The sequence below is a fragment of the Hibiscus syriacus genome, unplaced genomic scaffold, assembly GCF_006381635.1.
Source record: "Hibiscus syriacus cultivar Baekdansim isolate YM2019G1 unplaced genomic scaffold, ASM638163v2 tig00109972_pilon, whole genome shotgun sequence".
NCBI classification, from domain to species: Eukaryota; Viridiplantae; Streptophyta; class Magnoliopsida; order Malvales; family Malvaceae; genus Hibiscus; species Hibiscus syriacus.
In genome coordinates, this window is record NW_024062543.1 from 1775384 (window position 1) to 1788447 (window position 13064).

At 33.9% G+C, this 13064-nt stretch overlaps 1 protein-coding gene and 1 pseudogene across 1 annotated transcript; both read left to right on the plus strand.

Annotated features, from left to right (window-relative positions):
- Window positions 1–485: 485 nt before the first annotated feature.
- LOC120211469 (alpha,alpha-trehalose-phosphate synthase [UDP-forming] 6-like) lies at window positions 486–3521 on the plus strand. The gene is made up of 3 exons (XM_039210002.1): window positions 486–2535; window positions 2628–2901; window positions 3035–3521. Exons 1-3 carry the CDS (start codon window positions 509–511, stop codon window positions 3329–3331), a joined length of 2598 nt encoding a protein of 865 aa, XP_039065933.1. The 5' UTR covers window positions 486–508; the 3' UTR covers window positions 3332–3521.
- A 2413-nt stretch (window positions 3522–5934) lies between these two features.
- LOC120211470 lies at window positions 5935–10961 on the plus strand (annotated as a pseudogene).
- The last annotated feature ends 2103 nt before the right edge of the window (window positions 10962–13064 follow it).

The window sequence follows — 13064 nt, forward strand, 5'->3', positions numbered from 1 at the left end:
CCATGCTCGAACTTCTAAGAAAGCTAATTAAGTTCTCTATTTCATTTTTATGTTCTACTCTTTCAGCTAATTAAGATTTTAATCTACAAACACCTGCAGGTAATTTCTCCAACTGTTCTTGATCTTTTTAGAGACGTACTGTTCTTTGATTTTCATTTTAGTTTTCTACAGTTTTTCTCTGAACTCTAGATTTCTCGATAGCTGGTGTGTGTTTAACTATTTCTAGTGGATTTTCCTTTTGAGTGAAGTAAAGTTTCTTTTTTTTTTTTGAGAAAGAGTGAAGTAAAGTTCCTTAGCTGTGTAAGCTGGAATCTATTCCATTTCATCTTATTTGTTCTTTGTCTGGAATAAAAACTTTTGACTATTTCCCCCCATTCCAAGTGCATGCATTTTCAACCTGAAGTTCACCAATCATCGTCTTCTTCGTTGAATTTTCTTTGATTTTCCGTGATTCTTACTTGTATGTTTGCACAATAAAAAAGGCAACGGTTTTGATTAGCTTCAAGAAATGTCATCAAGATCATATACGAATCTCTTGGAGCTTGCCTCCGGTGAGTCATCTCCGGCGTCCTTAGGCCAAATAAGACGGAGGATACCCAGGGTTATGACTGTTTCTGGGATCGTCTCCGATGACGATTCATCGGAGAGTGTATGCTCCGATGAACCGACGTCTTCCGTCTCGAAAGATCGAATTATCATGGTAGCTAATCAGCTGCCTATAAGGGCACACCGAAAATCGGATACGAACTGTGCCCTTAGCAATAGTAGGGGTAGCAAGGGTTGGATTTTCAGTTGGGATGAGAATTCTCTTCTCCTCCAAATGAAAGATGGATTAGGAGATGACGATGTTGAGGTTATTTATGTTGGTTGTTTAAAGGAAGAAATTCACCCGAACGAACAAGACCAAGTCTCACAGATTCTTTTCGAGACCTTTAAGTGCGTGCCGACGTTTTTGCCGGCTGATCTTTATAGTCGGTATTATCATGGATTCTGTAAGCAGCAACTATGGCCTTTGTTTCATTATATGTTGCCTTTGTCTCCGGATCTCGGCGGCCGGTTTAACCGGTCTTTGTGGCAAGCTTATGTGTCGGTCAATAAGATTTTCGCCGATCGGATTATGGAGGTGATTAATCCGGAGGATGATTTTGTGTGGGTTCATGATTATCACCTCATGTTGTTACCAACTTTCTTGAGGAAGAGATTCAATAGGGTTAAACTGGGGTTCTTTCTTCACAGCCCCTTCCCTTCGTCCGAGATATATAAGACATTGCCGATCCGGGAGGAACTTTTACGTGCCTTTTTAAACTCGGATTTAATCGGCTTTCATACATTCGATTACGCGAGGCATTTTTTGTCGTGTTGTAGTCGAATGCTTGGTCTTAGCTATGAATCCAAGAGAGGGTATATAGGCCTGGAGTATTATGGAAGAACTGTTACTATCAAAATTCTCCCTGTAGGGATACACATGGGTCAGTTGCGATCGGTTTTGAGCCTCCCCGAGACCCAAGCAAAGGTTGCAGAGCTTCATATGCAGTATTGTGATCAGGGAAGGATAATGTTTCTTGGGGTGGACGATATGGACATATTCAAGGGTATTAGTCTGAAGCTGCTAGCAATGGAACAGTTTCTTTCGCAGCATCCCGAGTGCCAGGGGAAGTTGGTGTTGGTTCAAATAGCTCTTCCGGCGAGAGGCCGAGGAAAAGACGTGAAAGAAGTGCAAGAGGAGACATATTCGACTGTGAAGAGAATTAACAAAACTTTCGGGAAGCCTGGTTATGATCCAGTCGTATTGATTGATGAACCGCTTAAGTTCTACGAGAGGATTGCCTATTATACGGTCGCTGAGTGTTGTTTGGTAACGGCTGTTAGGGATGGAATGAATCTCATACCGTATGAATATATAATCAGTCGGCAGGGGAACGAAAGGTTGAATATGGTTCTAGGGTTGGATCCTTCTGCACCGAAGAAAAGCATGTTAGTTGTGTCTGAGTTCATTGGCTGCTCCCCGTCACTGAGTGGAGCGATTCGAGTAAATCCGTGGAACATCGGTTCCGTGGCGGATGCAATGGACACTGCCCTTGCTATGGCAGAGGCCGAAAAACAGGGGAGGCATGAAAAGCATTACAGATATGTTAGCACACATCATGTTGGATACTGGGCTCGTAGTTTCATTCAAGATTTGGAGTGGACGTGTCGAGAGCACTCGAGACTGGGATGCTGGGGTATCGGTTTCGGGCTAAGTTTTAGAGTTGTGGCACTTGATCCTAACTTCAGAAAGCTCTCCATGGAGCACATTGTATCGGCTTACAAGAGAACGACTACTCGGGCCATTATTCTCGATTACGATGGCACATTAATGCCACAGGCTTCCATCGACAAGAGTCCATCATCTAAATCCATTGACATCTTAAATAGCTTGTGCAGAGATACAAACATGGTTTTTATAGTCAGTGCCAAAAGCCGGAAGACGCTCACCGAATGGTTTTCTTCGTGTGAGAACCTAGGAATTGCCGCCGAGCACGGTTACTTTTTGAGGTTAATTGGACTGCCGTCCATCCTTATTTCTCCTTTTATCATTGCAGTAAGTTTGTGGTTTCGATTCGAGAGTTAAAAGTTCATTGTTTCAGGCTTAAGCGAGATGATGAGTGGGAAACATGTGTGCCGGCCATAGACTCTACTTGGAAGCAGATTGCAGAACCTGTGATGCAGCAATACACGGAGACTACAGACGGGTCCAACATCGAAGATCGGGAGACCACCCTTGTCTGGTGTTACGAGGACGCAGATCCAGATTTCGGATCATGCCAAGCTAAAGAACTTCTCAATCATCTCGAAAGCGTGCTGGCCAATGAACCTGTGACGGTAAAGAGCGGACAGAATGTTGTGGAGGTTAAACCGCAGGTTCTCCCCAACGAACTTATAAAATACTGTTCTATATTCTTAGCCTAGATCGAGACATGTAAGCCGATTTTCTTATTCGAAATCCCGTGTCGATGATATCGGATTTTGTATTTTTTGCAATCTCTATTTGCAGGGTGTAAGCAAGGGTTTGGTTGCGAAGCGCCTACTTTCCACCATGCAAGAGAAGGGAATGGTACCAGATTTCGTTCTGTGTATTGGAGATGACCGATCTGATGAAGACATGTTCGAGGTAATAACCAGTTCGATAGCATGCCCGACGATCAATCCCAGAGCCGAAGTTTTCGCATGTACCGTCAGTAAAAAACCCAGCAAGGCCAAGTACTACCTCGACGACACAGTTGAAATTGCTAGGTTGATGCAAGGTCTAGCTTCCGTCTCCGATCAAATGCTGCTTTCCCCGTTGACATAGCCTAGGCAAATGAAGGTTCCCTTCATCGTATTGTGCTTGTCTTCGTGTTTCGGAGATCGATCGAACACCATTGTTGATTCCAGATAAAGCTTCGATAAGCTGTTACCGCTATTTTTGCCGTTGTTCCCCAACTTTATCGTAGTTCTGTAGTTGAAATCGATTTCCCATCAGTTTGACAATATTTACTGCGTAGCCTAAACGTGTTTTTTCCCCCTGTTGGAATTCTTACATGTGGAGCCGCCATTGATTGTTCTTCCCCTGCATGGCTTTTCCTCGAGGACGTCGGCAACTTAGTTGTTCAAATTCACCCGTTCAGAACGTGTCTGAAAAGTTATAATCAAACAGTTTCAATGTGAACATCACTACCTATTTTAAAAGATTATATTAATTTCCAATCAAAGATTTATTAATTTTAATAAAAAAATAAATTTATAATATATATATATAAAGCATGTATTTTTAAAGTTTTTATTTTTAAATCTAATAAATATAGTTTTCATATGGTTTTAATGCACCATTGCCTTTTAATTATATTATTTGTACCAAGTTAGTACAAGTACCGAGTTGTCCCTTACATCCTTAGGGGGCGTTTGGTTCAAAGATCTATGTTTGGTTGGTCGGGAATTTTATTTCCGGTAATGTTTTATTACTAATAGTAGATTTTTTGAGGTATATTATCGGGAATGTCATTATCTCCCTTCCTTTAGGTATTGTAATATTATCGGCGTTTTGGATTAAAATGCCCTTAAATTTTTATTTTTTTCAAAAATATCATTCTTCTGTCTTTGAATAATAAAGATTCTACGAAGGTTAAATTATAAATTTATCATTAAATTATTTTAAATTTACAAAAAAAAAATTTATAATTAAAATTTTATATGAAGTTTAAGGATTAAATTTTTTTTACCCTTTCATTAAACATTTTTTATATTTTTAATTTTGTAAAAAAAATTATATAAATATTATGAATTTAATTTTTTAAAGAAAATATATAAATATTTGACAATTTGTAATATTATACAAATATATAATAAGGACAATTTGGTCAAATATACATTCCAATAATCTTTTATTCCTTTAACCAAATACGGTAATCTTACATTCATGCTAAATCAACCAAACACAAAATACAACATTCCCAGTAATCATATTCCCTTGTAATCTTTTATTCTCACTGGTAATCTTACATTCCGTGAATCAAACGCACCCTTAAATATGATATTTTACACCTTTAACTTTAAATTGTTTACCTCGTTAACTATGTTTAAAATAAAATTCAGTGGCCAATAAAAATACTCCAGGCCAGCTCATATTTTTATTTTATTTATCTAAATAAATAATTTAAGGGTAATTCGGTACAAATAATATAGTTCAGGGTAACGGTGCATTTAAATCTTTTTATATTCAAAGATTGGTAAGATACTATGAATTTATATAATTCATATTTCATACACGACGTCCGCATTTCAATTCTAATATAACTTTTTTTATTCATTCTAATAGTTTTATTAAATAAACAAAATTTAAATCCATAATTTAGCATTTAATATATATTTTAAAAATTAATCACGAGATTTTAAAATATTTATACGGTAGGTATATTAAAAATTTCACATGTTAAATGCTTTATTTATATATAAACACATGTGAAATACTTTCGATATGAGTAAAATAAATAAATACTTCATTTATATTCATCTTATTAAGCAGGGACGAAGCTTACTTAGGGTCTAAGGGAGTTTCGATCGTTGTTAAAATTTATATATTCGATATAATTTTAGTTTAATAGTATTTTACTTCATGTAAAAATAAATATTTAAATTTAAAAATATAAAAAATTATTAAATATTTAATTAAGTATGAGTCAAACTAAATAATGATAAGTCTTTGTTCTCAAATTTTTGGTTTAATTATAATTTAAGTCATTGTAAGTTTAAATATTAGACAAATTAGAAGTTGTCTTTTGAGTTTTGATTTTTTTTTAATTTAGGATGAATACAAGGTAATATAGTACATAAACTTCCAACTATTTGACAATGAATACTCATACCCCTACATACGTGCTTGAACTCGGGATCTCAAGGATAACAACAATCCCTTAATCACAAAGGTTACTTGATTCATGCTGAATTTCGAGTTTAAATACCTATTAAGTCTTTATATTTTTCTTAAATAATATAATATTTCGATCCATATCAATATTTAACTCGCTCCGTTCATGTTATTAAGTTATCCTAGTTTAAACCCTTTGATTGGTTCGCTCTATCGATGATGTTTTTTTTTTTGCAATTATCGTAGATGGTAATATTTGCTTGTATCTATTATTTTTTATGAATTGGTGTATTTTTTTAACTCCTATATATTATATTATTTTAATTATTTATCAATTTGTGCTCTCTGATACTTTTAAAAGTAAATAGTTTGATCTATTTTATTTTTTTAATAAAATTAACACTAATTATTGGTTAAAAATAACAAATCCTTTAGATTTGTGTTATAAGCATCGATATTATTTAAGGAAGAAAATCCAAAAACGGATTAAAAAAGGAAAAGTAAAAGAATAATAATAAATAATAATAAAATACGGTCAAAGCTGAGTTCAAAAACCAGAATTTGAAACGTAGGAAGAAGACGAAACTTCCTTAAGTCATCAATTAGAATCATACGATTTTCAAAGGTTTCTCACCCAAAAATACGCACCCAGTATTACTAAGCATTCCTTTTAAATAACCCAACCATTTTTCCTTTCATTTTCTCAGGAAAGAAAACAAGGAGGGGAAGGAAGCAAGATGAGCAGCCATGGAATAGTGGAGAAGGCTCTTAGCAGCTTGGGGAAAGGATTCGATTTAACAATGGATTTTCGACTCAAGTACTGTAAGGGCAAGGAACGGTTGATTTTACTCGATGAAACCAAGAAACGAGAGATGACCATACCCGGATTCGATTCAATCAAAGACGTTCCGATCGACATCAAATGCGATAAAGGCGATCGTACTCGATATCAATCCGATATTCTCGGTTTCAATCTGGTAATTAATAATATCCCGTTTCTACTTTTTTTTAAATTTATGTTAACAATTCAATGAAATTTATATACGATCGTGTGTTTGTATTTAGATGGTGGAGATTTTCAACCAGAAATGTAACATCACTGGGAAAATCCCATCGGGGAGATTCAATTCGATGTTTGGTTTTCAAAGCGTCTCATGGGCGAAAGATGCGGCGAATACCAAATGCTTGGGACTTGATGGATATTATATCACTTTGTTCAATCTTTATATTCATCGTTCTCCTCTCCTCCTATCTGATGAAGTTCTCAATGATGTTCCTTCTACTTGGGATCCTTACGCCCTAGCAAGGTACCTACTTAATTCTTCTTTCATTAAAATATTAAAACATTCTCTTGACTGTGTTGGTTAATTTGTTGTCAAATTAGTGTTTATTTTGCCAATGAATTACATTAGAGGAGTAAAAAGATTATAATATATTAGATGTGACTGAAATATGATTACATAATTGTTTTGGTAATTGAACTTTAGAAGTAACATAATGATTGTAAATTTATCGAACTGTTATAAAACGATCATTGAATTTTATCAAACTATTATAAAATAATCACCAAATTTTATCGAACTGTTAAAAATGATCATTAAATTTATTTAAACTTTTACACTTGTTATAATATTGTAATGATCATTTTGTAACACTTTGATAAATTTAGTCTTTAAACTTCTGAATATCTTAATTTAGTCTCCGAACTATAACTTTTATTCTAAATTGATTCCTATATTCCAACTTCATCCCTAAATTATGATCCTCATTCTATATCGATCCCCTAACTTTTGAATGTCACAATTTCATCCCCGTACTTTTGAATGATTTTGGGGATGTTATTGGAATGTACAAAAGTTTGGGACCAATTTAGAAAGAGAGGCATATTTTAGGGATGAACCTGTAATGTTAAAAAGTTTAGGATCAATTTAGAATGAGAGTTATAGTTTGAGAATGAAATTAAAATATTCAAAAATTTAAAGATCAATTTAAACTTGCAGTAACAATTTAAGGATGCATTGTGCAATTAGCTCAAAAAAATAATAGAAGTATTGTTTTCATTCTCAATCTATTGATCCTTTTTTGACCTTTTCTTTCCTGTTCTTTTTTAATATCGACAGAACTTTGAATATAACACAAATAAATATACTATTTATAAAATAACTAATTTTATAACCCTATTTTCAAAAGATGAAATCTAAAGATTGAAATCTTCTTAGGTTTCACTATAGTCTCGTATGTGTTTTCTCTTAAAAAAAGAGATTGCTTGGAGAGATGAGAATTAAATCCCATTATTTTATGGTCAAATTAGAATTTGTGTTAAAAGATGGCATTTTTTCTTCCTTGTCTGACAAGAAAAACAGTTGGCTTTTTATATATGGTCAGCAAAACCAGCTGCTAGAAGATCCCAGCATTCGAGTTCCATCAAATCAATCTGTTCATATACAAATATGGAAAAAAAGTCAAAATCTTATGCCATTTCAAATTACAAAAATAAATTATTCATTTTCCATTGATAAAACTAAAGAATTCATAGCTGTGAATTTATACACTTGCTAGCATTTGGTTGACAGTTGAAAGTTGGACATTGAATTTATGTTAGCAATAGGCCAGGAATGTCAACAGATTTTTTTTTATTAATTAAAGAACTCAACCATGAAACTGTCAATGAAGTTGATTGGACTTGTTAAAAATTCAGTTTCGATAACGTTAGTCAATTATCCCAAGATATTTTTCATGTTTAGACCGTTTCAAGTTTCATGCATTGAATAAAAGTTTTCTTTGTGGAGGTAGTTGGTATAGAAAGACTATACCAGTTATATATTACTTGATCAAAGTTCATGCATGTAAATCCAAAAACTGGGAAACTTTTATTCATTTTCCATTGATAAAACTAAAGAATTCATAGCTGTGAATTTATACACTTGCTAGCATTTGGTTGACAGTTGAAAGTTGGACCATTGAATTTATGTTAGCAGTAGGGCAGGAATGTCAACAGATATTTTTTTGTTAATTAAAGAACTCAACCATGAAACTGTCAATGAAGTTGATTGGACTTATTAAAATTCAGTTTCGATAACGTTAGTCAATTATCCCATGATATTTTTCATGTTTAGACCGTTTCATGCATTGAATAAAAGTTTTCTTTGTGGAGGTAGTTGGTATAGAAAGACTATGACCAGTAATATTACTTGATCAAAGTTCATGCATGTAAATCCAAAAACTGGGAAACTTTTTGGCCAGATTCATCGAGAAATACGGGACTCACGTCATTCTGGGGTTGAGTATTGGAGGCCACGATGTCATATTGGTCAGGCAAGACAAATCTTCAAATTTGGACTCTTCATTGCTCAAAAAACATCTGTACGATCTTGGTGACCAAGTCTTCACAGGCTACTGCAGTTTTACCCCAAAAACCAAAGATCAAAAGCAAAAGGTTATCATACATTTAGAGAAATGTTATAATAATTACATAAAGGTTTCTCAGTGTTTGATCCCCTTCTATTTATGCTTTGTATTCAGGTACCAGAAGCATTCAACATCTTCGATCAACACCTGTTACCTTCAATGGCTACCCCTTCATCAATGCCAAAAATGTAGGTTACTCTAGAATTTATATTTTGAATATTTTTTTCTCGTAATATCATTGCTTATTTGTCAAAGTATATGCTTGATATTAGTTTTTTTTCTTTCTTTCAAGTTTTCACTTGTTCCTATAATAATTAAGTATTGAATATGAATACTTCAAGAAAAATGAAGGGTAGAGCATCATGTAGGCTAGTGTGCTTGAATTCTATTATTAGGTTTGCTAAAAGCTATATAAAAGGCAATATAGTAAGGATTTGAATTAAGGGTTTTGGATTTTTGCAGGGAATCACTGTTATATGTTCAAAGAGAGGAGGTGATCCAGAAACTAACAGCCATTGTGAGTGGCTTCCAACAGTTGCAGGAAAGCCAGATGCCATTCATTTTAGCTTCATTCCAATCACTTCTCTCCTCAAAAATGTTCCTGGCAAAGGCTTCTTATCACATGCCATCAATTTATACCTTCGATGTAAGTTTTAATATGCATTATTATACATCTAAAGCACATGAAAACACTCAAAAGCATTGATATATATATTATGGGACCCGCGCAAGATACAATATTAAGTGGTAAATTTATAAAAATTTAGAAGGATAAAACTATATTATTAATAGATAATATAAATAACAAGTATTTGAAAATTTCAAGGGGTGACCATCCCGCCAACTCCCCCTCGATCCATTCTTATATATTTATAACCCAAGCTTTATATAATTGCAGACAAGCCTCCTATAGCCGATCTGCAGTACTTTCTTGACTTCCAAGGACAAAAGATTTGGGCTCCCATTCACAATGACCTCCCCTTAGGTCCTTCAACAAATAGGGCTTCTTCTTCACCAGCTCTTCACTTCAACTTAATGGGTCCTAAGCTTTATGTAAATACTTCTCAGGTACATCAAATTAATCTCTACCATTCTTACTCATAATATGGTAAAACTACTTCACAAATCCACTAATTGGTGCTGATGATTAATGCCAAATATGCCAGTGTGCTAACAAATCTTAAACTATTTTTTTTCATGTTTCAAACCCTAGATAATGTGCTAACAAGTGTCAGTTCTTGTATGATATATATATATATATATATATATATATATATATATATCAGGTCACTGTAGGGATGAGACCAGTCACTGGAATGCGCTTATTTCTTGAAGGCATGAAATGCAATAGGTGAGTGATATGAAACTTTAGTTTGTTGAGTGATTAGATCACATTATTTTTCTCCGGTAAAATTCTGTTTTTTTTTACAACTTTGAACTTAATCCCAGGCTGGCTATTCATATTCAACACTTATCGACTCTACCGAAATCATTCGAAAACAAAATGGAGGACAACACACAGTACTGGCGAGCATCTGAAGATACATCCAACAACATCCGATTCTTCGAAGCCATTCACCGCAAAAAGTTCTCTCACATATGCACGGCTCCGATCAAGTACAACCCACAATGGAGCACGGAAGGCGAAGATGCCGCCTTCATCGTCACCGGCGCTCAACTCCACGTTAAAAAGCACGATTCCAAGAGTGTTCTTCATCTTAGACTGTTGTTTTCTAAGGTCTCGGATTGTTTCGTGGTTCAATCAAGATGGGCACATGCTGCCTCTGGGTATTCACAGAGGTCGTCCGGTTTGCTTTCAGCCATCAGTCAGTCCCTAACGGGAAACCCTGTTAAAAAAAAGGAGGTGGCTGTTGTTGTGGTTGATTCCGCCGTGTACCCCACCGGGCCGCCGGTGCCCGTTCAAACACCAAAGCTGTTGAAGTTTGTGGAAACTTCGCAGTTATGCAAGGGACCTCAAGATAGTCCGGGGTATTGGCTGGTTACGGGTGCTAGGCTGCAGTTGGAGAAAGGAAAAATAAGTCTGCATGTAAAATTTTCTTTGGTGAATATTTGTTGAAGAAAAAAGAACTATTAACTGGAGATTAAATTTGATACAGAAATTTGTATTTCAGTTTAGCTATTTTTCATTAATTCTTTTGGGGAAAGCCTCACTTTTTTAAACGTGAATATATATATATATATATATTTTTGCAATTTCTTGTAAAATGTAACCCATAAAAATGTAGAAACAATTTCAATTGAATTAATTAATATAGGCCCAATTCAAAGCTTCTGCCAAATATATCATGTTATGCATGTTCTATCAAAATCTGGATCCAATCCTAAAGCATATTAAAAATTTGGTAAATTACACGATTAATACTTAAACTATAAGTTTTAGTCCATTTTAGTACATAAACTTTCAATATTTTCAAAACCATACTTAAAGTTTGATCTTTGTTTCGTTTAAATACCTCATCGTTAAAAACTTTAGTTTTTGTTTCATTTTAGTATCCCTTAAAATTTAACGTTAAGTTTTGAAAAAGATTTAAAGTTTAAATACTAAAATGAACCAAAACTGATAGTTTAGGTACTAAACGTGTTAAATTTTTAACAGCGGGGCACTAAAATGAAATAAAAACTAAATGTTAGGTATTGTTTTGAGCAAATTAAAAGTTTCGGTATTAAAACGGATCAAAACTAGTAGTTTAGATATTAATATTATAAACCCTAAATCCAGTTTTAAAAACGAATAAATAAAACAATTTGACCAAAGTAAACCCCGAAGGGTCAGACAGAAGGAACGCAGTGAATCACGTTGTGCATGTTGTCCAGGTCAGCGCTACGTGATGTTATTAAAAGACTTGAGCCTATATATAGCCTTTAAACATAAAGCCAGAGAATTCAGAATATTAAAAAAACACACAACTAATTAACACTAATCGTCGTCCTTGTCGTGTGTCTCCTTTAAGAAATCAAGCGGGACTTTTAGCAGACAAAAAGAAGGATTTTTCCCGATCTCCAATACTAACGCTAATGCTCAATCCAGGGTTTCCAGCTCAGTTGAGTTGCCTCGTTTTTCGCCTTTTCTTTTGATTACCCTCGGCTATATATGTAGCTCGTAGGGTAGACCTGCAACACCTACTATATATTATTCGGCTCCATTTTCTCGTATCACAGGCAATATGGCTATAGCCATAACCTGTGTTTTTTGGTTACCAATATTGTTTTGTTTATACGATGTTAACATGTTTCAACAGATATTCTGCACTCTGCACTGTTTCATTGCCGTTGATTTGTTCAACCGTATACGTAACTAGAAGGACTTCGTAAGGTTAAAGTGCTTAATTTCGAAAATTTGAAGATTTAAACATTATTTGAATAAAAGAACGAGAGTTATGATTAGATTTATTTAATTTTAAAATGATAAGAATATGAAATATAATTAAATTAAATTTGAGGAGTTAAGACTTAATTATAAATATCTTTACATTAACAGGGACATAAAGACAATTAAATGAAAAAACTTGTGTTACAAGTATATGATAACGATAAAATATGATTTATTTAACCGTTGTAATTGATGAAAATCACATGTTTTCAGATAAAAATGATCGAATTTAATTATTTTGTATAGATGATATAAGATAAAATAATAATAATAATAATAATAATCAAGTTCATTACCGATACCCCATCGGATTCCTCTATGTTATTTAAATGGTTTTCCACTACAGTAAGGGTGACACCAGAGTGATAAGGGTCTCGACTCTTCCTTCGAAACACTAGTCATTAGTGGTTAATCAAATCATATATTAAACTCCCCTAATATAAAATCCAGGGTAAACTACACATTCCATACCTAAACTATCGGTTTTGGTCCATTTTAGTATCTAAACTTTCAAATTTTTTTAGAATCATACCTAAAGTTTAGTTTTTGTTTCATTTTAGTACTCACCCGTTAAAAACTTTAGTCTTGGTTTCATTTTAGCACTACGTTCAAAATTTAACATTAAGTTTTAAAAAAATTGAAAGTTTAGGTACTAAAACGGACAAAAACTGATATTTTATGTGCTAAATGCATTAAATTTTTAACGGTAGAATACTAAAATAAAAAAAAATTGAACTTTATGGTTTCTTCTCCACATTCCTAAACATAGCATGATCGCTTGGATGGCTATCTTGGACAGACTTCCTACTAAAGTCAGACTACAACATATGGGTATTGTTACAGATGGTTTATGTGTTTTATGTAATGAGTCTCAGGAAACAA

Bases quoted from the DNA above. Each gene is read 5' to 3' on its own strand.
- LOC120211469 (XM_039210002.1), top strand. From the start codon at position 509: ATGTCATCAAGATCATATACGAATCTCTTGGAGCTTGCCTCCGGTGAG. The intron at 2,536-2,627 runs GTTAATTGGACT...TCATTGTTTCAG, and splicing joins GAGCACGGTTACTTTTTGAG to GCTTAAGCGAGATGATGAGT. The intron at 2,902-3,034 runs GTTCTCCCCAAC...CTCTATTTGCAG, and splicing joins TTGTGGAGGTTAAACCGCAG to GGTGTAAGCAAGGGTTTGGT.